This window comes from Crocuta crocuta, unplaced genomic scaffold, assembly GCF_008692635.1.
Source record: "Crocuta crocuta isolate KB4526 unplaced genomic scaffold, BGI_CrCroc_1.0 scaffold273, whole genome shotgun sequence".
NCBI classification, from domain to species: domain Eukaryota; kingdom Metazoa; phylum Chordata; class Mammalia; order Carnivora; family Hyaenidae; genus Crocuta; species Crocuta crocuta.
This window is the reverse complement of record NW_027529425.1, coordinates 7,258,947-7,284,719: the sequence shown is the minus strand read 5'-3', so window position 1 is coordinate 7,284,719 and position 25,773 is coordinate 7,258,947. Positions and strand designations below refer to the sequence as shown.

The 25,773-nt window shown below is 60.1% G+C and overlaps 1 protein-coding gene across 1 annotated transcript in view; it reads right to left on the bottom strand.

The window, feature by feature from the left end:
- Positions 1 to 1,109: 1,109 nt before the first annotated feature.
- PRKAR1B (protein kinase cAMP-dependent type I regulatory subunit beta) overlaps positions 1,110 to 25,773 on the bottom strand; it is a 99,298-nt gene continuing 74,634 nt past the window's right edge. Inside the window, exons 8-11 of the mRNA XM_077758813.1 lie at positions 22,680 to 22,740; positions 17,746 to 17,867; positions 1,729 to 1,810; positions 1,110 to 1,419 (exon numbers count right to left, since the gene is read on the bottom strand). Of these exons, the coding sequence (XP_077614939.1) occupies positions 1,247 to 1,419; positions 1,729 to 1,810; positions 17,746 to 17,867; positions 22,680 to 22,740 (438 nt within the window). The 3' untranslated portion in view covers positions 1,110 to 1,246. The remainder of the gene's footprint in view (positions 1,420 to 1,728; positions 1,811 to 17,745; positions 17,868 to 22,679; positions 22,741 to 25,773) is intronic.

The window sequence follows — 25,773 nt, the reverse complement described above, 5'->3', positions numbered from 1 at the left end:
CAGAGCGGGACGGGGGGGGGGGGGGGGGGGGGTGCCTCCAACTGGCGGCTTCCCGGACGCGCACGGGAGGGCAGAACCGGGCTGGCTGCACGATCTCATTCTCGTTCTGTCACCAGGGGCACCACGAGGCTCTCTGTCCTGCCCCCAGGCCTCTGTACCTCCAGTTGACGTGGCCTGAAAACACATCTAAGTGGGGGTTCAATCGGTCATCGACGGGCGTGTGGGGCCTGGCTGTTCGGTCTCTTATTTTTTCCTGCTTCGGGAGGACAGAGGCTTGGAAAGCACCTGTTTCCCAGGGCAAGGGCTAGTGGCCAGTGGGGCACCTGCTGGGCAGCTGAGGAGCCCCTGGGGGTCGCAGCCGAACCCAGAGCGTGTCTAGAAAACGTGTCCTCTACCTCATGAGGTCCCTGAGGAACTGCTCACAAGGAAGCAAACATCATCTGCCCCACCCGACCCTGAGAGGACAGTGCTCCCCGGACAGTGGAAAGTCCCCAGCTCCTGACGTCTCCTTCCTGTCCGGGGCGTCCGGCCCAGCGAGGGTGACCTGCTGCCCCTAACTGTTGGGCACGCCAGCCACCCCAAGGGGTAATATCCCTGGAAAGCCAAGGGCATAGCTCCTCTAGGGGTTCCTGCCAGCCTAGGCCCCAGGAGGTGGGGGGGGGGGCTCACCTGTGGCCAGATGGGGTCCCCTCCTCTCTGAGGCAGGGCCACCTTCAGTTATTCTCACGCCTGAGGTCTACAGCAGGACCCTCTGGAGCGGGGAGCTTCTCTCCCTGACGTGGACTCCCTGCAAGGAGGATCCCTGTGGGATACCCCCTTTGACCTCACTGAGTGATACTCAGACTGCAGCCCTGGTGACCTGACCCCTGGGCCCTGGGGCATGGGGCGAGGTGGGGGGACAAGTACAAGAACTGATCAGTCAGCCCAGTCCAGCTCCCTGGGGTGGGGGGGCCTGGACTCACGGCTGGCCCCTGCGTCCCCAGAGACTTGGGGGGGAGTGAGGCTGGGTTCCGGCAAAGGAGCCCGAAAGCTGCAGGCGGAGGTCCAAGGCGGGGGGGACACTGGCACCTCCAAGGCCTGGGGGTCTTGGGGGCCCTTTGTGTTTGAAATGCACGAGGTGACTGTTTTATTCCAAACAGGAGTCCAGAGGGAGGGGCGCACCCCACCCCCGCCCCCGCGACCCTCGGACATAGACCACTCAGAGGGAAGCGGGGCCTCGGGAGGCGGGGCTCCAACGGGGCGGGGCTCAGACGGTGAGGGAGATGAAGCTGTTGTAGCGCTGGATGTTCCTTTTGAGGATCTCGGAGCAAGGGCCCAGCACGCGCTCAAAGCGGGGCCGGTCCAGCTTGACGCACTTGAGAGGCCCACGGGCCACCACGGTGGCCGCCCGGGGACGGTTCAGCAGCAGCGCAATCTCCCCTGTGGACGAGCAGGTGGTCAGGCACCAGGCCCCCAGGGCTGCCTGAGACGGCTGGCCCCGCAGGACCCCAGTGCCGGCACGCGCGCCCATGTAAGCATGTGCCACGGGGCACTGGGGCACAGCTGGGCATAGTCCTGCCCCCCGCAGGGACTCGGGCCACTAAGGACTCCATACCTTCCCTGGGGACAGCCATGTCCAGGACATGTCCATTGAGGGTGTCCAGGCCTGCCCTGCATGCCCCCCCCCAGCTCTCACCTCAGGGCCCTTCTGGAGACCCCCCTATAAGAGGGCAGAGACCCCAGACTCACCAAAGTAGTCGGAGGGCCCCAGACGCCCCACCTCCACATACTCTTCATTGGGGGACCGGCGCTGGAGGACTGAGGCTGTGCCCTGCGGACGCCAAGGGGACATGTCAGCAGTTGGGGGGGGTCACAGGTGAGGGGGTCACCAGGTGAGGGGGCATGTCCAAACCCCCTCCCACCAGCTCCCATCCACCTGCCTCCCTTCCTCACTGAATTCGGGGTGTTCCTCCTCAGGGACAGAGGGCATGGGGTCAGAGGCCACTGCAGGCCAGGTGGTGGGAATCTTTGGGGGAGCCCTGGACTGACGTTGGGCTAGCTCCCAGGGACTTGGCGCTCCAGCAGGACGGGCGTGGTCTCAGGTCACGCACCCAGTGGACTGTGTGGGTCCCTCCTGAGCAGGGGTGGGGGTTCTGCAGCGGCTGTGGGCTCAGTCATCAATACGGGCTCCGGGGCTGGCATGGAGCACACAGATCAGTGCAGCCTCGCTCCTGGGAATTTTCTGGAGCCACAGACGGGCTCTGACCCCAGGCTCCTCGTCTGCCAAGACCCCCAGGCCAGTCCCTTGTTTGGGGAACACGCCCACTGTCCACATCTGTGAGCATTAGAAGGGAGGCTTTGTAAACCACCTGGAGCATCCAGCCGGTGCTCAACCCTGCACTGTGCACATCAGTAAACAGCGTTACTCCTACAGCTGAGCCCTGCGCGGCCAGGCTTGACAGCCTCCCAAATAATTGAGCCGCTGGGACAGGCCACCAGCTTTTTCACCACAGGGAGAACGAGGGCGCCTGCCCCGCCCTCCCCCCAGCCCCCCGCACCCAGGCCCACAGCCTCTCTGATGGGCGTGTCCACCGCCCCAGTGCCCTTGCACTGACAGACGTGATTCTGTTCCCAGGGGTGCTCAGTAGACCCGGCTTAGGTCGCTGGCCAGGCAGAGCCTGGGTTAATGAGTGACTCCGGCCTCACCACAGTCTAGAGACTCTGTGAGACGACCCCGCCGGTGCCGCCGTGCCTGGAATCTGGGGGCACTGATGGGCAGCCCCCGCAGCTGGATCCCCTGCGCTACCCCCCGCTCAGCCGTGGGCGTCCTGGGTGTTTATGAAGTCAGTTGACTGATGGAGCCAGACTTGTAAACAGCTGAGCGCAGCCGAGCGCCACTGCCACTGCCCAGGGCTGGCACACACGTGCTCCCGCCCAGCCCCCGGGGTGGGGGGAGGAGGGAGTCCTGGGCTGGGAGCCACGGCTGAGGGTGACACGCGGGCTCTGCCGTCACCAGGGAGACACAGGGCGGCTGATCCCAACACCGCAAATGGGTCCTTGGTGCCCGGACGCTGTGACGGGCGTTGTTTTCCTCAACCCCCCCGGCTGTGCCCACCTAATTCTTTGGCACTTTGGTCCTTTAACTTACGATGTCTGTAATCTACGGCCCTTTCATTTCTGCTTAGAAAATTTTCCATTTTACAACTGGGATCGTTTTCCTCTTTCAAAAGCCCAGGGGCAGAACTGGATGCCTCCGTTTGCAGAATCACTCAGCGACCCTCCAGGCCGGAAGCGTCCGTTCAGATCCAAAGGCAGCTGGGGAGGCCTGAGGGTTGATGGGGCACCTGTGAGGCTGTGGAACCAGAAGACGGGCAGCCAATTCAGTGGCCCGGACACGTATCAGGGACCAGGGCTTATCCCCGCCTCTTGCTCTTGCGACCTCAGTCCCTCATGGTGGCTCACCAGCTGCCACGGTTCTGGGAGTCAGCAAGCGTCTCCCCTTGCCATCAGCAGGCAGAGAGCCCACTGCTTCCTCCTGCAGGTGTCTCACAGCAGGAAAACCTTCCAGAAGCTCCCCGCAATCTTCCCTTATGCTGCATTGGTCCAAGCAGGTCACACGCTCACCGAGGCACAGCAGAGAGGGTGGGCAGCATGGGGAGGACCTGGGAATCAGGCCGCATTTGCAGGAGGGAGTAGGGATGGGTCTGGGTGGGCCGGCACGGGTCCGCCATGCCGACCGTTCACCCAGGACCACTATCCACCACAAGACTGGCAGCATTCCCTGCCGGGTGCTCAGAGCACAGGCCACGTGACCATGGACACTGGGGGCGCATGCACGCGGGTGTGTCACCGTCCCAGCCAGACAGCAGTGAGGGTCCTCGCACATGAAGCGCCTGCAGGGAGAGCCTCGGCAAACACAGGGCAGGGAAATGCCATTGTGTGTTGCAGGTCCTTTGTGGTAGACGCGACCATGTTTTCCCGGACGGTCGGACAGACAGACGGACAGACAGTGTGCCAGCCCCGCACTCCCTCCCGTGGCTGTGGACGCAGGGGGCACCGGGGCTACGTGGAACAGCTTCCCAGCCCGGAACACGCTCACGGGCACGCGCTTCTCTGCGCTCGGGTGTGTGGTTTGGGGCCTCTTGCTGGAGTGGCGCCGGCAGACACTGGGGTGCAGACCTGCACCGTTCCCACGACTTGCTTCCCAGGCTGCCGACGGGGCTGCGCAGACACCCCCAAGGGACTGCAAGCCGGAATGTTCTGGGCTGGAGAAACACACTTGCCAAAATGCGAGACCATAGTCTTCAAATTCCTCTCAGTGACTCCAAGCCCGGCCCGAAAATAATCAGGTCTTGTGGAACGTGGCCTGGGAGGGCCCAGGAGAAAAAGGATTCATACACGACTCCCTCCTTCAGCGCCGTTTCAGTTTTTAAAACCTAGGAGATTCTGTCGTTCTGCTGTCCTCCAGCGGGCAGGCACAATGCCCACAGGCAGGAAAACCAGTCAAGGTGGCACGCAGGCAGGCACATCAGAGTGGCTTCTCCTCTGAGACCCCAGTTACACCCCCTTTTATTTGTTTTTTCAGGTGCTTGGTGCCTGCAGAGAGGCTCCCTGGACCCATCACCCCGGCGGGGGGGGGGGGGGGGGACAACAAGCATCGTGGAGTCGGAGCCATGGGCTGGTGGCAGTCACCCCAGTGCTTGGCTGGACCCCGATGGTGCCCAGTGGAGGGGGGCTCATGCGGGTCCAAAGTCCATCAGACCCAAGGGTACGTGTCCTTGAACAACTGAGCACCACCAGGCAGGGGCTGGAAAGCCGCTAGAGAAGCACCAGCCCCACCTAAGGCCAGAGTCGGGCAACCTCGGCTTGGAGGAGCGCCAGCCACAGCCACGGGAGGGCCCTTCACTTCCCAGCCTCAGTCTCCTCCTCCACAGAATGGGTACAGCACTGTTCAGCCTGAGCGAACTGGGGCCCGAACATCTTCACCTCAGAAATAGCTCCACCCACGTCAAATGGGATAGGTGGTCGTGAGGGCAGCGGACGCTCATGAATAAACGAATAAAGGAACAGAAAATATGCCTGTGGCTGCGGCATTCACGAGAAATTCCCACCCGTTACTCCTTGATGCCCAGGGACCTTTGTGCACGGCTGCCCGTGTTTGTGTGCTTATGCAGAAGCAGCGTGCTACATGTCTGCACATGCACGCAGAGCGCTGAGCTGGCCCGTGGGTGTGAACACCTCGTAGGCAGCTCCCAGGCACCCCTGCATGGAGAGTCTGCATGGATGGTGAGCCATTGTCTGCTCAGTCGGGCTCCTTCTCATTCCTGCCGGTGCCGGAGCCATGTCTCCGCCTGAGTGCTGCTTGCACCTCCTGCGGCACAGCCAGGAGCCATGCAGCCCGGGCGCCACACCCCCAGGGCAAGCCATCCTGCCCACAGCCTGCCACACACCCTGGCCCAGGTTCATGCCAGTGTAGACCAGCCGTGAGGCCGGGGCCCCAAGAAGGGAGCACAGAGTGTGATGCTCCTCGAGTCCTGGCTGGTGAGGGGTCTTTCTCCAAACCCGTGATTTGCTTTGTTCCCCCCAAAGTCAGGCCACGTCCGTCAGGAGCACAGGCAAGTGGCCTGTGACTGACACTCCCGCGGGCACACGCGGTGTCTGGGTTACAGACCGCAGCAAACGTCCTTGAGTATAAGGAGAGTGGGCCTGCGAGTCACGGGCCACGTGACTTTTCCCCTGGGCTCTGCTCCCAGCGTCCTGCCGGCTCCTCCCGGCCACCCGCAGTCTCAGGGGAAGCGGGGAGCGGGTCTGAGGCATCGTGGCCACACACGCCCTGCTACAAGCGAGGGCAGGAGAGAGGGGCCTCCACCCAGGGCTTCTTCCAGGCGGGGGTGATGGGCAGCCTGCTGTCATCCATGCTGGGGCCCGATGGTTCTGGTGCTCAGCCTGAGACCAGCAGCCACCTGCCCTGTCCCTGGGCACTGCTATCTGCGGGTCCCCTGTGCCAGCTGACCCCTGTCCCCAGGCACCAGAACCATGGGGTGGGCTCCAGTCCCAAGGCCTCCCCAGGTGGTGGATCATCCAGCCTAAACCACCTGTCTGCCCATTCCACACCACGATTTCTGTCCCTCCCCCACATCACAGCCAGAACCGTGGTCCCCGGGCTCCCACCTACCAATTCCGTCACCGCCTCTGTGTGTGGATGGTCCCTCCACAAGGCTCTCCATCCCCCGTCCCCACCACACCCCGTGGCACCCCAGCTCCAGTGTGTCCGTCCCCCGGTGCAGCAGCACCTGTGAAGTCAGGCTGCTTGACACCTGGGGGCTCCTTCCAGTTGGGCAGGATGAGCCAGAAAACTCTCCAAGCAAGAGCAGCCTCTCCGCAGGGTTTCCTAGGAGCTACTTCAGGCCCTGCTGCCTTCGGGGTGCCGGTGTGTGTGCAAGCACACGCGTGTGCACTTGTATGTTGGGGGGCACCCCTGCCACCTGTGTTTAAAGGAGGCTGAACCACTGCTAGGAATTTACCCAAGGGATACAAAAATGCTGAGGCATAGGAGCACATGTACCCCAATGTTCATAGCAGCACTCTCCACAATAGCTAAAACATGGAAAGAGCCTAAGTGTCCATCAACAGATGAATGGATCAAGAAGATGTGGTTTATCTATACCATGGAATACTACATGGCAATGAGAAACAATGAAATCTGGCCATGTGTAGCAACATGGATGGACCTTGAGGGTGTTATGCTGAGCGAAATAAGTCAGGCAGAGAAGGACAAATACCATATGTTTGCACGTATAGGAGGATTAGGAGGAACTTAACTGAGGAACAAGGGGGAGAGGGGGTGAGGAAAGGGGGGGGGAAAGGGAGAGAGGCAAACCATGAGAGACTCTTGAATGCTGACAAAAACTGAGGACTGATGGATGGGGGGGGAGGGGGGATGGGCATGGAGGAGGACACTTGTGGGGATGAGCACTGAGTGTTATGTGGAAACTAATTTGATAATAAACTATTTGTAAAAAATAAAAAAATAAAAAATAAACATAAAAAAAAGAAAAAAAAGAAAATAAAATAAAGGAGGCTGAACCACAGGCCCACGGACCCCAGCAGCCTCCACCCTCCCGCCGGCCCCTCCCCCTGTAGGGTTCTGAAATGGTGCTGCCTGAGGGTCCCCTTCTCCCCTCTGCACACTCTCCCCATGCCAGGTCACCCCACCCGCCTCCCCTCGCCCTGTGCCCTCAGGCCAGAGAGCCAGCAGCCCCCTAAATGCCTCAAACACATACCCCTAAACAGGCTCGTCCCCTCCCCCTACACTGGCTGTCCCCAAACAGGGGAGCCCCGGATGGTGGACACACAGGCCCCTCCCAGGGCTCCCCTGCTTCTTGTCCTCCAGGGGAGCCCACGCCCTGGCCATCTGGTGCTCTCTCCCCACACACTGCAGTCGGGATGACAGGCCTCTGAGCCTTTGCACATGCTGTTCCCTCAGCCTGAAGGTCATTCCCGGAGCCCCTGCCCGCAGAACCCCATTCACTCCCCAAGGTGTGGAGAATTGAGCCTGGCAGTGGCCCAGAAGCCTCTCCAAATCGTCCCAGGTTGGGGGACGTGGGACAGGGCAGGGTCTGGCACCTGGCACATGGTTCCAGAATGAATTCATGAAGCAGAGCACAGGCCCTTCCTGGCTGCACCTGAGGTGGGAGCTGACGGGCCGGGCGCTGCCTCGGAGCCCCGGGCGCCGTGTCTGCCTGTCTGGGCGCCTCCCTGGACTTCTGCCCCACCCAGTGAGGAGGGGGCAGTCCAAGCCCAGGCCCCTTTCCCTCCTTTAGGTTTGGTGGGAGGCAGAGTGAGGCAAGACATGCTGACCCAGGGGCATTTGGGACAGCTGCGGTGACGAGGGCTCGCATGGTGTCTTCTTCTTTGCCCAGGGTGAGTCTTGTGCTCAGAGAGGCTACTCACACACACACAGGACAGGTCAGGAAGGTCAGAAGCAGGGCCCGGCCCGAAGAGCCCAACCAGAAGCAGGAGAACCGGCCGGTTTTTATCTCTCCTGACTGCTGGTCATTGTGGGGAGTTCTCCTGGGATCAGCAGGATGATGAGGGGGGCAGGGGGGTAAGAAGGTTCAGGTGACCTGGAGTCACTGAGCTGGCCTGGGGCAGTGCAGGCACCGTGAAACCGCTACTTCTACCCTGGGTAGTACGGGCTCAGTCCCCGCTTCTCCTGGCCTCAGTTTCCCCACTGCAAAATAAGATGCTGCTTATCCACCCCCCACCACCACAGGCTCTGGCCAGGCTCCAAGGAAACACGGGTGCGAGCCTCATAGGAGGCTACTGCTGTCCTCTGGACTCCGTGAAGGTCCTTACCTCAAGGACTCATAGGGCCAGTGAGCTAAACATGGGAACAGGGGACACTGAGTGAGCTCAGGTGTGGGTGGACTCTGTCAGCACCAGCAGCGTCAGCTGATTGGAAAGGATCTGGTTGGACGGACAGGTGTGAGCCATACAACAGAGTGAGCTCTACCTCATAAAGGAGAGAATGACATCTGTTACCACGGAGACAAGCCTGAGATTGTGGTGCTGAGTGACACAGCCAGACACAGAAGGACACGCACCGGGACCCACTTGTACGAGGTCCCAGGTCGTGAGACTCACACACACAGAGTAGACGGTGGGGCCGGGGGGTGAGCACGGCTGCACGGTGCCCCGCATGGGTTCACTTAGAAATGACCGAAACAGCAAGTTGTGTATTATGCGTATTTACCACAATTCAAAGAAACAGACATTGTTCAGTGAGGGCCCTGCCACTGATCCCTGCCCGGCCCTCTGGCTCTCCTGTCCCTGCACGGTCGGGGTCCTGGCTGGGCTGCCCACATGTCCCTCCACCCAGGGCAGGGCGCCGTCCACCCCATGCTCCTCTGAGCTCTGTGTCGAGTGGCTCACGGGCCCAGCGGCCTTTGGGGGAGGACCTAGGGCCACCCACAGGCAGGACACGCCCTCGGAAGTGGCCTCTCGGCTTCAGGCTGCCACCATCCGCCACACCACAGGGACACGCAGGGAACACCCCTCACAGGCCACTCTTGGCCCCGGTACTCCCCATGGGAGCCCCTGGGGCCCTGGCTCCAAGCTTTCGGACTCGACACCCCCAGAAACTGACCCATCCAGAGCGGCGCATCTGTCAGGATGTCCCCGAGTAGCCGTCTCACGGCAGCGGTCTGCATGCCACTCCGTCCTCCGCCCGAGGGGCCAGGACTCTGGGTGGGACATGCGGGGCCCCGTGGCCAGCAGCTCCACTCTGCCCCTGTACCCGGGGTGAAGGCCCGAGCAAGAAGCAAACTCTGGACATGCAGACCTGGGTGGCACATTTTCTATTTGGGGGAAACACCCCCCAGATTTCACCATGTTTCTGACACTGGTAACAGAAGCCAGGAAGAACCCTCCAGAAAGCGCTTGTCAGGGACATGCACGAGCTGCCGCGGGGACCNGGGGGGGCCAGTGGGAGGGGGAGATGCTTTCCTGAAGATGCTCCTCTGTCACTGGCCTTATTCCAGCAAGTGACACTTCAGCTGCACAGTGTTTACAGTCTTTTTAAGAAAGCCTCTCATCGAGGTCTAGCCTGAGACCCCAGCAGGCTGGCTTGTATACCGTCTGATTCTTTGTCCCTAGAATGTTCTAGGGGCAGACGGTGCTAAGGCCCTGAGTCATGCTAAAGCGCACTTAACCCACGCCAGCAGGGAAGGTGATGTATCTGCCCTCACGGTCGTGTCCCAAGGCCACTCAGAGCCCAGAGCACCTGGCCTGCCTGGTCCTACCTGAGGGGTTGGCCCATCACCTGCAGGCAGGTGAGCCCAGTGAGGAGGCCATTGGGGAACAGGGAAGGGGATGCGTCAGACCTCAGGAGGCACCACAGCCACCGGGACAGGGCCTGGGAGCCCCTGCTGGCGCCAGGGAGGCTGTCCAGGCACCAAGCAGGCAGTGGCGGGCATGCCCCTCAGATTCAGCAACCATGGCCCCTGGGTCACACAGAAACCCACGCACGGAAGTTCAGGGCAGCTACATCCCAACATGCAAGATGCCCCTGAGCAGGTGAGTGGCTACGCAGTGTCATCCAGACACAGGGAAAACCCGAGCCAGAAAGAACCGCGTGTGATAACTGATAACCCAGACGGCGCTCTGTCTCACTCCTACAATAGGATGGATGTTTTGGAAAAGGCAGAGCTGTGGACACAGAAGACGGGGGCTGCCAGGCCTCAGGGCAGAGGGGTGAGCAGGGGGCGCACAGGGGCCTTTGAGGGCGGTGAACCCTACGTGTGATACATGACGCCAGATACCTGCTGTCCCACGTTCGTCCAAACCCACGGGATGTGCCCTCACCCAGAGGGACCCTCCTGTGAGCCGTGGACTCCAGATGAGGACCACGTGTCGGTGTGCGGTCACCGAGTGTGTCAAATGCACCATCTGGGAGACACCGATAATGGGGCAGCCTGGGGGGAAGGGAGCAGGGAATTATGGGAAATCTCTGTACCTGCCCTCAATTTTGCATGAACCCGAAACTGCCCTAAAGAAATGAAATCTCAGGGACCCCTGGGGACTCAGTCGGCTGAGCGTCCAACTCTTGATCTTGGCTCAGGTCATGATCTCGTGGTTTGTGGGATCGAGCTGACAGCTCAGAGACTGCTTCGAATTCTCTCTCTCCTTCTCTGCTCCTCCCTCCACCCCTCCCCAGCCTGTGCTCACTCACCTGTGCTTGAGTGCTCGCTCTTTTTCTCTCTCTCAAAAGAAATAAACTTGAAAAAAATTAATTCTTAAAAATCAGAGAGAAAGATAGAACTCTGGAAATACTGGTATCCCTCATTCTGGAGACCCAGGTGCATGGTGAGGGCGTGGCACTGGCCCAGGCACAAGACCCTGGCCACAGGACACGCCCAGGGGGGACGTCTCCTTCTGCCCCCCAAGGTCCTGGTGAATGGTGCGTGTGTCTGAGGGGCGAGCAGGGCCAGCCCTGGTCAAGCTGTGGCCTCCAGAGCAGCAGCCGTGCTCTTGCTCCGACACTGTGGATGTTCACGGACTTAGTTTACTAAGAGAGCAGATAAACCAAAGCTGGAGTTTCCATGGCAACGCCTCCCCAGCTGCCAGCCCCTGTGACGGCGAGTGGGAAGCTCCCTGTTGGGACTTTGTGGGAACCAGCTGCCCCAGGCCTCAGCGAGGTCCTCGTGGGCGTGCAAAGTGGGGCTGCCCACACCCTTGGCCATCTTTCTGGACAGCAAGAGCCAGGGGGCAGGTCCCGATGAGGCTCTGGAACAGCTGGGAGGCTTCTCCCCCAGGAGGCCGAGTCTTACACACACTGGGTCCTCTCTAAGCCCAGAGCCCTGTCCCCCACGAAGCTGGGACACGGTGGGTCCCACCTGGTGCTGAGGCAGCCCCTGCAGGCTGAGAGCCGGTTCACACACAGCAGGTGCGCACACTGAGCTGGTTCGCACACAGCAGATGCGCATGCACTGAGCCAGTTCACACACAGCAGACGCGCGTGCACTGAGCCGGTTAGCACACAGCAGGTGCGCGCAAAGCTAGTTCGCACACAGCAAGCGCGCGCAGAGCCGGTTCACACACAGGAGGCGCATTGAGCCAGTTCACACACGGCAGGTGCGTGCGCAGAGCCGGATCACACACAGCAGGTACTCGCGCTGAGCTGGTTCACACACATCAAGCGCTCGCAGAGTCGGTTGACACACAGCAGGTGCACACGCGGAGCTGGTTCACACACAGCAGGTGCTCACAGAGCCAGTTGGCACACAGCAGGTGCACACGCAGAGCCGGTTCACACACAGCAGGCGCACGCAGAGCCGGTTCACACACAGCAGGCGCGCAGAGCCGAATCATACACTGCAGGCACGTGTGCTGAGCTCGATCACACACAGCAGGTGCGCGCAGGGTAGGTTCACAGTAGGTGTGTGCGCAGAGCCAGTTCATGCACAGCAGGCACGTGCAGAGTCGGTTCGCACACAGCAGGCGCACACGCGCACACCCGGTTTGCACACAGCAGATGCTTGCAGAGCCGGTTCACACACAGTCGCACACACATACCTGGTTTGCACACAGCAGGCGTTCACAGAGCTGGTTCACACACAGCAGGCGCGAGCAATCAGTACGCACAGTGCAGGCGCGCTCGCAGAGTCAGTTCGCACATAGCAGGTGCATGCAGAGTCGGTTCGCACAGCGCAGGCACTTGCAGAGTCGGTTTGCACACAGCTGGTGCACGCAGAGCCGGTTTGCACACAGCAGGTGCGTGCAGAGCCGGTTCGCACACAGCAGGCGCATGCAGTCGGTTCGCACAGTGCAGACGCGCTCGCAGAGTTGGTTCACAAAGCGCAGGCGCGCAGAGCCGGTTCGCACCCAGCAGGCGCATTGAGCCGGTTCACACACAGCAGGTGAGCACAGAGCCGGGAGACAGGGGAGATGGCCTTCTCCAGGAGGGGCCCTGCTCTGGCTCAGCGACCCTCAGGGCTCAGGTGAGGCCCAACAACTCAGCTCTGCCTTCCTGGCTGGGCTCCCACTGGCCGGCAGGTGTTCATGACTCACCAAGTGTCTTTGGGTCACTTCCTCCACCCCTGCCAGGCACCGGGTCCCCGCCAGGCTCAGCCACACCTGGGGGACCAGCAGGAAGCACACGAGTGAGCAAACTCCACGTCCATCTGCCAAGATGGAGCGGAGACACTCAGGCAATGGCATGAGACCAGGGGCCTTTTGCTAGGAGGAAGGCCAGCCATGCCAAGCCCCCAGCCAAGGTCCCGTAGCCCACGTGCCTTACAGCAACGGCGTTTGCAGACGCCCTGAGCCCAGCACCCAGGCCTGGGCCTCAGGACCCCACACCCCCTGCACAGAGGCCTGTCCATTCCAGAAAAGCTGACAGAGCCCTGGGGCTCTCCAGAGAGACAACCACCAGGATGTGTATGTGGAAAAGGAGGCTCGAGTCGAGGGATTCGCTCAGTTGACAGTGGGGACCACGAGCCCAGAACCTATAGGGCTGGCCGGCTGGCAGGGGGTGTTTGCTCCAGAGATGTCCGTCTTTTTTAAGAAAAGCCTTCAACTGATTGGGTGAGGCTCAGCCACATGGTGAAAAACCTGCCCCTTCACTCAACGTCGGCTGATGTCAACGTTAATGTCACCTGAAAAGTGCCTTCACATGAACATCTAGGTAGGCACCTGGGGGCCGTGGCTTGGCCAAGCCGACCCATCAAACCAACCCTCACAGAGGGATTGCGGGGCCTGGGTGCCTCTCCCGCCATCCCCAGCTGGGCAGAGCAGCGGCACTGCACGGTGAAAGTCACAGGCGGGCTGAGAACTCAGGGCTGACATGTTCTGATGTGTGCGCATGCCGTCCGCTGGCCCAAAGAGGACAGCTCAACACAGAGTGGCCACGGGCCTGCATGCTTGCTGCTGAGGCTTCCACAGGACACAGGCCAGCCTTGCCTCGCTTGCCCACACAGGGCCTGGGGAGGTCTCTGCTCCTATGGAAACGTCAGCCACAGAATTGCCACCGGGGCTTCCAGAAGTATCCGACCCACAGGATAGTCCTCGGAGGGAGAACGGCCGCCCAACACCACATACTAGCACCACCACCTTCTCCAGTTCCATTCTACAACATTCTGGGTCGACTTGGGTCAGATGGTGGGGCTAGCTTCCCCACGCAAGGTGCAGCGTGAGGGGGCATAGGGCTGGTGGGCCTGACCTGGGTGTGTGGCTGGGATGCTGCATTTCAGGCCCGAGAGCGTCCACTTCCCACGGACCCTGGGAGCCCATCACGACCTACCCGACTTGCTTGATCACAGAGGAAAAGGGGAAAAAATTCCTGTTGCCAAGGAGACCACTTCAAATACATTTCCCAGAGGGTCGGGTTACATTCCAGAGCCTGTTGTGCATGAGCCCCTGCCCCCATCAGCGCAGGGGATGCTCCTGCACGGCCTTGGTGTCACTGTCAGCCCACCGCCCTTCCCTGGCACCTTCTCCCGGAGACCCCGCAGGGAGCCACACCGCCTGCCCAGGGCACATGCTCGCGGTCAGCCGAGAGGGGACGCCAATACCGCAACGATGTCTCCAGAGCCAGCACATGACCTGGGAAGGTCCATCTCCATCGTCACTCACCACCAGGTGCGAATCGTGGAGGGCGGTGCAGTCTCTAGGGCCCTAGACGAGAATGAGGGGTGCCCAGACCCTCTCATGGGCCCACACACACGTGCACACGTCACACAGGAGCAAGGAGCAGGACTCCAGCCACTGGGATGCAGGGCAGACGCTCACAGGCCATGTGGCCTACCCCAGGAGGGACGCTGGCCCCTGACCGGGCCTCCCCGGCAGGTGCCTGGGGGCTCACGCAGCACCAGGCACACTCTGGGCTCAGAAAGCAGCGTCTCACGATATCAGGATTAATAAACCAGGTGACGGCTCCCTTTCCTGGCACTGTGTGAGGGCCCCTCGCCAGTCTGTGCCCATCACATGCATTTAATGCTTTTCCTACCCGTGGCCTTGGACCTGCCTGGGAGGCAGCTTTAGTCTGCAGCAAATAATGGACACTTGTGTGGGCTGGCTGGGCTACTCCCTCGGCTCAGAGACCATGAGCACAAAGGTCGCAAACCTCAAAGCCTGCAAGGCAGGCACACCAGACACAAGGGCCAGGTGAGGACTGCAGCTAATGGGCTCTTTCCCACCCCAAGGGGCCCACCCTCGGGTCTGCTGGGTGTGACCAGGTGAGCATGCAGGTTCAAGGTGCCCAGGTACCATGTTTTTAAAGGGAAGAGATTCCAATCACAATGGGAAACATCTGGAGTTTTAAATATTGACAATTAACTCAAATGATTTAAAAAACCACCACGCAGGCCAATGCAAACCCATCTCTGGGCCAGACTGGCCCCGTGAGCACCAGCTTCTGATTAAGGAGTTGAACCCTAGGGCAGGAAAAGATTTGTGCTCTTAAGCCGGCATCACGCCTTCCCCTTGGCTCCAGGTCCTCAGAGCTGCCAGAGGAGGAGGGGCTGCACACGTGTACCGCTCGTGGGGACAGGATGGGGACAGACAGGCAGTTCCAAGGTTGGGGACTTAGAGCCACCGTGCGTCCCCTCTCAGGGCCCGGGGCCTGGGCCTTGCCGGGCGCTCCCACTTGGGGCTGATGCCCAGGGGCGGCTGGTCTGCTCTCTGGAGGGGCAGCAGGCTGACACCCAGGGTGGGGCCCTCAGGTTGCTGAGTTCAGGGCCCTGCTGGTACGGGCATCTCAGCAGGGCTGCCGCTGCCAGGAAGGCCCCCCCGCCACAACCAGCCACAGGTGCCCCCGCGAGTCAGCACCCCCTTGTCCAGAGGCAGTGAGGACCCTCACTGGATCTAATGCAGATTTGGGGGTGGGGGGTCCGACAAAGTGGTGGCTGAAAAGACCCCCTCCGCCCCCTCCTGGACCTGTGTTCTTATCCGGGAAATGCCAGGACCACACAGACCCAGAGAGGGTGTCACATCCAAAGCTACAGCTGAGGGGTCCTCTGGCCACGAGCCGCGGCAGAGGGGACATTGCCCACCAGCCCCTTTGTCTGAGGGGCCAGACCCACATTGTAGGGAGGCCCTCAGGCCCCCTGGTGACAGGCCCAGGCTCTCCTCCTGGATGAGCAGGCCGACCTCCCAAGATGGAAATGGGACCTGGAGCACCTCCCCCAGACTCGTCCGAGGAAAGGGAGGCAGGTGACCAGCCCCTGGGACCCGCTCCACTCGCAGTCGACCAGACTCAGAACGTGTGCTGTGTCCTCCTTCCTTCCCTTTCCCTTTAGAAGGAAACCTGAGTCAACGCCACCGAGAGCTCCTCCCTGAGCTGGGGATTCCTTCAGACATACTTACGTGGCCTCCAGGGAGCCCAGGGCGGGGCCTCCTCTGCAGCACCCACGCCCGCCTCGCCGGCACCCTCTGTCCTGTAGGGTGCGGCACTGGGATGGGGTGGGGTGCTGCTCAGCCGGCCAGGGCCTCCGGGGGGCCTCGGGTGCCCCCGCAGACCCGCCTTCCAGACATTTCAGGCCAGTAGCAGGGAGGAGGGGCCCCATATGCCCTCTCTGGAAGACCTGCTCCGTGCCCGCCAGGAATTAGCTGTCCCTCACGCCTCACGCGCCGGCAGAGAGGGCCCGATTCTCCGCACCCACCGACGGCCTGGCAAGTTCTCCTATCGTTTTATTATTTTTAATTTTTTTTGATGTTTACATTTGAGAGAGAGAAAGAGAGAGAGCATGCACACACACGCATGCAAGCGGGCGAGGGGCAGACACAGAGAGAGAAACACAGAATCTGAAGCAGTTCCAGGCTCTGAGCTGTCAGCACAGAGCTCGATGCGGGGCTCGAACCCACGAACCACAAGATCATGGCCTGAACCAAAGTCGGATGCTTAACCAACTGAACCACCCAGGCACCTATATTTTTATTTTTTTTAAGTGCCCATTTTTAAGAGAGAGTAGGAGAGTGTGGGAGTTGGGGAGGGGCAGAGAGATAGGGAGAGAAAGATTCCAAGCAGGCTCTGCACTGTTAGCACTGAGCCTGATGTGGGGCTCAATCCCAGACTGTGACATGCTAACCTGAATCGGTGTTAAGGGTCAGACGTACACCTGACTGAGCCCTCTAGATGCCCTTCTTTCTATTTTAAACCCAGAAAGTGACCCCAGGTGCTGAGCAATGTGTACTTGCTGGTTGTGCAGAGACTCCAGCATGCACAGCCCGCTCTGGACAGCGGGATGACCCTGCTGCCACACCAGGCCACCACACTGCCACACTGGGCCACCTCATTGCCACACCGGGCCACCACACTGCCACACCAGGCCACCTCACTGCCACACTGGGCCACCTTACTGCCACACCAGGCCAGCACACTGCCACACCGGGCCACCACACTGCCCCACGGAGCCACCTCACTGCCACACCGGGCCACCACACTGTCACACCAGGCCACCATGCTGTCACACCAGGCCACCACATTGCCACGCTGAGGCCTTCCATTCTCCAGTGGAAGACACACAGCTGAAGAATGTGCCCTAATGAGCATGAACATGAAATCCTTCCGCCCCTGAGCACCAGAGGAGGAGGAAGTGAGCCCAACAGGCGGCAGCATACTTCTGGCCCCGTGTAATCAGGGCTGCCCACTGCAAGGCAGGCCCCCATTCATTCCGGGCCACATCGGGGTGGGGGCTCACTCAGGGGGTCTCCGCCTAGTGCAGCCCTGGGGACAGGCGGACACAGCAGCTGCTCGCCCCTGTCAGTGACAGGCTGGAGTGTGGCCGACACGGATTATGGCCCCAGAGCCAGCTGTCGCTGGGCCTCGTAAAAATGACTCATGCATGTCCAGCCTGAGAACCTGCAGCCACTTTTAGAAACTAAACTGTTAATTTGAATGCACTGTAGATTTGTGCGTAGTTGTAAGAAACAACATGGAAAGTTCTCGTGCGCCCTAAGTTTACACATTTCTGCCAAGGTCACCATGCCACCAAACTGGTGGTGCCACACCACACCCAGGGTTCGGATGTGGGTTCAGACCCCTTACCTCCACAGGGCCCACACTTGTGTTCAGTCCTGTGCAACATCCCCCCGCGAGGCACCACACGCCCGGGCCGGGGCACTCAAATTTTCTAAGAGAAGACGCGTCGGCATGGGCGTGAGGCTGTTAGGGGGACAGAGGGTGAGGGTGGGGGGGCCAGTCCTGGCACGCAGGAGCAGCAGGGGAGGGGCACTCAGTCCCTGCACCCCACCGCCAGCATCACTCACCTCCGTGATGATGAAGAAGTCATCCCCTGGCTCCCCCTGGACCACAATCTTCTCTCCGTCCTCAAACTGCACAGGCTCCAAGGCGTCGGCCACGGTCAGGCGCTCCCACTTCTCCAGGGACTCTAGAGCAGGTGACAAGGGGACTGTCACTGTGGCCTGCACCCTGCCCTGCCCCCGAGCACTTCCTCAGGAAGCACCACGGACCAGCCTTTGCTGTCACAGTGGTGAGGGAAATGGGAGCACGTCCCTGTGCTGGAGGGCCCAGGCAGCGCCCCAGCGAGTCGGCCCAGGATGGATCCACCAGCACTCCAGCCGTGCACTGCGGCCACTATGCAGTGTCACGTCCTTCAAAGGGCAATGACCCATGGGAAAGAAGCACCATTCATCATGGCGCGGCTGCAGAAGCCTTTGTGCTGAGGTTGGGCCTCACTCGCTGTCCCTTATTTTAGGTTATTTTAGATCAAAATACTGAATTCCACCTCCATGCTTTTCTTCACAGCCTGCAAATCCCGTATACCCTTCCGCCCCTCTCCACATCTTCCCCTCCTGATCAGCATCTGTCCCTAACCCTCAGGATGGGAAAAACCACCCAGTATGCCCCATACGCTCCTTCTGTAAGAAAATAATGATTGCCTGATTAACTATTTCTCTTTTGGCAGAGGAAGCTTCCCTGGCCTAGACTTATCAGATGTTACTTAAGTAGGTCAGCGGCTAAAAATACAAAGCAAAGCATTTATTTTAGAACTAGGTTAGGAGCGGGATTTCTCCGCTTTCAGACGCCTGCCAACACTTCTCATAGCAAAGGATGAGTTTCGGCCGATCCTCGAGCGCATGCGCCCCTTGGGCCGCTGGGAGAGTGCCGCATGCATGGCCGGCTGGCGCCAAGAGTTCCCACGCAGGCCAGCACATCCCCCGACACTGGGGCCCGACAGAGCGGGGCCTCGGGGGCGGAACGAGCCGGCTCGGTGGAGGCTTGTCTGTAGGCTTCTGAGCAAGGGCCACGGGGCGCGCGGCCCTCTGAGTCGTGCTGCCGGGAGCAAGTCTGTTCTGCGTGTCTCACCGACAGGTCTCTTACATCTGACATGTGACACCTGCGGCCTGAAAGTGACGATGGGTGAAGCTGTGTCCCGGCAGAAGACATGGGGAGACGGCAGTTTGTGGACCCCGACTGTTGAAGAGTCTGGTCTCTGAGGCAGGGTCCCTGGGGGTGGTTTTGTTGTGTGCAGGTCCCCTTTTCCGAGTGGGATTTTCAACACCGCGCCTGGACGGGGTGTGAACATTCGCAGGCGTTCCCCGGCTGTCACAGGCATACCCTGGCTGTCACAGGCGTCCCCCGGCTGTCACAGGAGTCCCCCGGCTGTCACAGGCGTCCTGCAGCCAGAGCCCCAGAGCCGGTGCGCGACCTGCAGGCGCAAGACAGGGAAGCCCAGGGTGGCTCCTGCGCTCACGCTCCCCCCAGGACTCCCACATTCAGTGCCACATTCAGGGGGCCGACTCCTGTGTCCACGTGCAGAAACCAGGATCCCCAGGCCCCAGGTGCACATCGGCTGCCTCCGCGTTCCTTCCTGATGAGGGCAAGGCCACCCCACCTTCCCACGCCAGAGGGTTTTGTGTGGCTGGGGCGACTGAGGGCCAAGGGATCAGCCTTGGGGATACTCTGCCCAACAGCCACGGAGAAGTGCTTGGCGGCAATGGACTCATTGGAGGGAACAATGCTTGTGGATGGGGGCTGAATAGAGCACATTAGAGCGCCGAGCAGGCAGTGGGAGCAGGAGGGATGTAGAAGGTGACCGGAGTGCTTGGGCTCCGAGGGAATGGGGGACTGCGAGGGACCAGGGGGCCCCAGGTTCAGGGATTTCTTGTGGGGCTAAAATACCCCTCCCCCCAGCCCATGAGACTGTGAGACCCACTCAGGAGGCTGCAGAGTTTCGTGTTGCCAAGTATGACACTGGCCACCAACGCAGTGTCCCTTCATACGGCGCATGCAGACCAGGCACCTGCAGAGACTGGTTTGCGGGCACGGGGCCTCCACCGGCAGTGATGGGAAGGTTCTGGAACCAGGGAGTGGGGGTGGGGGTACCACACGGAGTGCAGACACCCTGAAGTTAAAAATGGCTGAAACGGTAGATGCACTTTTACCACAAGAGCAAGAGAAAAACCAGAACCTTCTCTCTTCATCTCACAGGATCCCAGAGAGGGCGTGGGGTCATGCCATTGCATGTGCCCTGGTGAGTGCCAACCCCGGGGTCAGACACCCCTCTGTGCCCTCCCTGCCAAGCCTGCTTTACTGCTTTTGGTTAAATTACTCATTGTTTGCTACAAATAACTCAAGAAATAGAGCAAAGTGTCAGCACAGAGCCCAACACGGGGCTCAAACCCCTGAACCATGAGATCGTGACCCAACCTGAAGTCAGACGCTCAACCGACTGAGCCACCCGGGCACCTGAAAACGGGCCATTTCCTGTGGCTTAACTTGACACGCTGAACTTCGGACAGGCTCCATGTCAAGGACACAGATGGCCCTGTTTTGCCCCCCTCCGGTTTTCACTCCCTGATGTAGCTGCGAAGGAGTGGACACACCGCCCACCACCCACCCCATCCGGGGTCTTCTGAGCCTCTCAGGCACTGGCCCTCCTACTCCGGAGAACCTGGGGCCTGGCGGGGGCCACCTTGTGCTCTGCCTCCATCGAACAGCTCCACGCAGCTCCGTCCGTCCTCTGTCCGCAGCGGCCACATCCCCGGGGTGCTCTCCTGGGTTTGGTGACATGGCCTCCAAGGGGACCTGCTCATAGGCTGCCCTGTGCCCCTCCTGGTCACCTGCTCCACACTCGATCCCCTCTACTCATCCTCATTTGGAAAAAAGTTGATCAAAAAAGTAGCGCGAACGACATAACCCACCAACGTCCATCCTGAATAAAATAAAATGAATATTTATCACGATTGCTTCAGATCTATTTAAAGTTTAAAAAATTTTAATTTGTTATTATTGAAGCGCAGTTGATCTTCAGCCCTGTTTTCAGAAGACGTGTAGCATAGCTGATAAGATCCACGTGCCCTTCACGGCACGCCCAACCTGACGTCCGCCTCCCTCCCTGTAGCGATCTCTCAGGACCCGCCATTGAGCTTCCGCTTCTGTCGAAGGATGGTGTCACGGGCACCGCGGAGCCGGGACCGTCTGCATGTGCTGCCTTCTGACTCCTGCAGCTCCTGCCGCCGCCGCCTGACTGCATGCCCCCCATGGGATGCCGCACGCCGTTCCCACTGCTTGGGCGCAAACACCACTGTGTCTCTGCACCCTGGAGGGACTCCCGAATTCTGTAGAGCAGGTGGGGTGGGGGACCACCGCGCCTGCTCCTCCCATGAGCCCGGCCTCCGAGGCTTGGCCAGGATGCGTCTCCCAGCTCTTCCCTCTTTGGGCCACTGCTCTCCAGGTGGATCTGTGTTCTAGAAAAGCCCTACCCTGGATTTGGTTTCTGCTTCTGTGGACATGCTCTCTTCCCAACCGGGTTCCTTTCCGTGCATCGAGTGCTCTCAGCTTTCCTCTGTAGCTCCGGCACCAATGCTGACCTGTTCAGCTGCCGTGGCCTTTCACTCCACATGTCCACGCTTGGTTCAGGGCATGCAGCTGGGGTTTCCTCCTGACCTCCCCTCCCATCCTCCCCTGGAAGGGAAGGTGGTGGGACCTTGTTCCTGCAGCCTGGACAGCTGGGGCTGGGCAGAGGGGAGCCCAGCATCCCCACGGGCTCATGCCACACATGGGAGGGGAGCTGCTCTGATCCTGTGACCTCATCCACGAGCCTCAGCCATGGTGCTGCACCTCTCACCCCAGTGGTTGCGTTTGCTTCTTTTCCTTTCTCGCCCCATCACACTCTCGGAACTGGAGGATGCCTCTCATCCCCATCCTCACCCTGAGGCCTTGAGCACTGCTGCTGGGCAGTGGTTCCAGCGGTTCCCAGGGCTCAGCACCCCCTGCCCCCACCCTCCTGTGCAGCACCCCTCCCGTGGGCTAGAGCTGCTCTGGCCAAAGTGGAGCCACCAGCCATAGGCGTGTACGTGCATTTAACTTGATTAAAATGAAATTAAATTAAAACTCGGTTTCTTGGCCACACCAGCCATGTGTCAAGTGCCCAACACAGACAAGGGACAGGCCCCGTCTGCAGCAACAGAGGCTTATCACGTAGGTTACAGCAATTTCAAACACCGAAAACCTCTTCTCTCTGTTGATACTACTGGAAACCAGCTGAACTGTAGCCAACGTGTTTATCGGACCCCAGGACGAGAAAGGGCAAAACTGCACCAGGAGAAGCCCCACTTAGGAAAAAGCCAAAACAGGCCAGGGAAAGCCCAACAGAGCAGACCACATTTACTAGAACATGAAATGACTGACTGACATGGAGGAAGAGCTGGTGGTGACGCAGATGGCAGAGGGACAGACAAGCAGAGCACACGGGACAAGGGCACAGAGGCTCTGGGAGAGGATAACGCTGCCTGGCGGAGCCGCCACCCAGTTCTCCATGGGTGTGTGTGCACGAGTGTGTGCATGTACACGTGTGGTCATACCCGTGCAGATACACACGTGCGTATGCATGAGTGTGCCTGTGTGCACACGTGTGTGAGCGTGCCTGTGTGAGTATATGCATGTGTGCAAACGTACATTGTGAATGCATATGTGTGTGCGAGCATGCCTGTGTGGGTGCATACGTGTGTGTGAGCATGTCCACGTGGGTGCACACATGTAAGCCATGCCTGTGTGGGTTCACACGTGTCCATGTCCCAACCCCGCACATCACCAAGACTGCTGGACCAGGCACACAGGGACCATGGAAACGGCTGGAGCCAGCAGGCAGGACTCGCATGAGGCTGCAGGAGGCCACCCAGCACGGGGCCGCACACGGGGCGGGGGTGGGGCTGCGGGTGGGGTGGGGGCCACTGACCCAGGATGGAGACCTTGCTGAGAAACTCCTCGTACATCTTGCGCTTTCTCAGCGTGCTGCCCTGTTCAAGAGAAAGAAGACAGAAAAGAACATGGGTCTTCAAGCCTGACTCATTTTGACATTTCCAAACTTCCCCCAATGACTCTGAACTCTTAAAAGGCCACCCTTTGAGCATTCCATGTCCCACAGGCCCCTCCAAGACCCCACCTAGCACCTCCTCCAGGCAGGCAGCTGCACCCCTTGGCTGGCAACAGCGACCTCACCCAGCCCAGGCCAGTGTCCAGTCCGCCCAAGGAGCACCCAGCCGACCAGAATCCTACAACGGGGTTTCCATGTGCTGAAGGCAGGTGTCCCCAAGGGGACAGTTTGGCAAGGGGTCCAGTCTGAGCCGGGCGCACCGCACCCCACCCTTCCCCCCAACACACACACATCTGGAAGAGATGCTGGGGCTGGCAGCAGAACCGAGCTTGTGACACAGAAAGGGAGGGAGGAGGCGACAGCGGTGAAGTCCCTGGGCTGATGCGCCTGAAACGGGTGCCTGGTGAGAAGAGCTAGTGTGGTGCTTCTTTCCCAACCAGGTGCTGGCTGAGTAAGATAAAACCAGTAGAAGGGCCCCCATCAACCTTCACCGGAATTGGAAAAGGGCACCTGCTTCTTCAAGCGTGCATCCCAGCGAGCTGGTGACCTGAGCGAAGGAGGAAGGAGGCCCAGCCTTCCAGCAGCCAGAACCAACCCGGCAGGCAGAGAGCCGTCTGGACTTTATCCCCTTAGCCTGCTGCCCAGGGCCTTTGCACAGAGCACACATTCCGCAACAGTGCACGGCAGCCCCACCAAAGAGGACGGCTAAGCACCACACGTTCAGGAAACCAGGACACACAGTCCACCAGCAGGGCAGCAACAACTCTGCTTAAACTCCAACAGCCTCATCCAGCACCTGGGGTGTAAGACGGATGGAGACCAGTCACCACAGACTGGACACCTGGTATGGGGATGAGGGAGGAGGACAGCACCGAGGAAGATGGGCTCAGGCCAGGGCAGCGGCGAGCCCCTAAACATGCAGGCCCTCCTCAACCTTGTGAGAGTCCTGGGAGATGAGGGCACAATTACCCTCATCCCCAGATGAGGAAGCAGGCTTGGAGGGGCCAGTGACTGACTAGATTGGGATCACAGGAGCAGGAATGAAACCCAGACTGTGCCCTACACATCCCAAAGCTTGGCGGTGATCATAGTGATGATGATGGAGATGGTTGTGATTATGGTGATGGTGATGATGGTGATGGTGATGTGATGGTGGTGGTGATGGTGGTGATGGTGGTGATGGTGATGGTGGTGTTGATGGTGATGATGGTGATGGAGATGGTGGTGATTATGATGCTGGTGATGCTTGTGATAGTGATCATGATGATGGTGGTGATTATGTGATGGTGGTAATGGCGGTGATGATGATGATAATGATGGTGATGGTGATGAGGGTGATGGTGGTGGTGGTAATGGTGTGATGATGATGACAAGGGTGATGGGGATCATGGTAATATGGATGGTGGTGACGGTGGTGGATGTNATGGTGGTGGTGATGGTGGTGGTGATGGTGGTGATGGTGGTGATGGTGATGGTGGTGTTGATGGTGATGATGGTGATGGAGATGGTGGTGATTATGATGCTGGTGATGCTTGTGATAGTGATCATGATGATGGTGGTGATTATGTGATGGTGGTAATGGCGGTGATGATGATGATAATGATGGTGATGGTGATGAGGGTGATGGTGGTGGTGGTAATGGTGTGATGATGATGACAAGGGTGATGGGGATCATGGTAATATGGATGGTGGTGACGGTGGTGGATGTGAATGATGAGGACATCTCCCCCCCATAGAGGGCACCCACTGTGAGGTCCTGGACCACGGGACGCTGGTCACTGCCCCTGCTGAGTGTGGGAGGTGTGGCAGGGGCAGGACAGGCTCACTGCAGCTGTGGTGTGTACCTTTTCCACAGCTCAGCATGTCCAGGAGGTGGGACCCACAGGCATGCGGGGGGTGGGGGGGGCATCCGGACAGCCCTGGGTCAGATCACTGCCCCTCACCAGGCGTGCGGGCAAGCACTGCATCTGTCCAGCCTGTTCCCTCAGTGGCACACATCCTCCCCAGAGGATCCCAGGAAGGTTACAGGAGCCCCTGGACCGAGTGACGAGCCGATGGGCCCCAGGCCTTGCCAGCACTACAGAGGCTACAGGTCCCGATTTCAGAATCCTAATGGTGCTCTGCCAGCCACACAGAGCCCCACAGTCACCCCCGGGCCCCTCCATGAGCAAGGCCCCGACAGGGCCGGGGACCCAGCCAGCAAACCACCTCATAGCCAGACGGGACAGCACTGAAGGTGCTTCTGTCCGGCCACGGCCCAAGGCATGGACGCAGAGCACAGGGTGTTTCCAACACTGTGGCTGCTGCTGGGGCTGGTGTGGACACCCAGGGGGCAGCACGCTGAGCCTGGGGCATTGGCCATTCCCGCTGGCCTCGCTGTGCGACAGGCATTTCTTCGGAAAAACAACCAGAGATTTCCACAGCTGTGCGACAGGCATTTCTTCAGAAAAACAACCGAAGATTTCCACAGCCCTCCCGGGAAGGATGCCACCCAGTGGCGTGCAGGTGCGTCTCTGCCTGGGGACCTCAATATTCAAGGCCAGCGCAGCTGGCGTGGCCCCCCTGCTGCAGGACGTCTCATGGGAGGCGGCCGGCTGAGGCGCCCTGCCCTCCGGGCGCTTGCCAGCTGTGATGGAGACTTCGGGTGCGGCTGGGTGGGAGCCCCGGGGTCTGTTCACATCGGAGCGGGAGGCATCCCTCAGGCACTTCGTACAGGAGAGGCTGGCGCGTGACTGCCTCACGGGTGCGCTGCAGCCCGAGGAGGTTATCTGTGTTCTTCATGCGGGGGGGAGAGGAGCGGGCACCCCACACCTGACCCGGGAGGGATGGGCAGGGAGCCACTGTGCAGCCGGCAGACTGGTTGCAGATGCGGGCCAGAGCCTGGCCCTGCTCCGTGTCTCGCCGAGCTCCGTCCACCCCCTGATGCTGCACAGAGCAGCAGAGGGAAGGGAAGGGG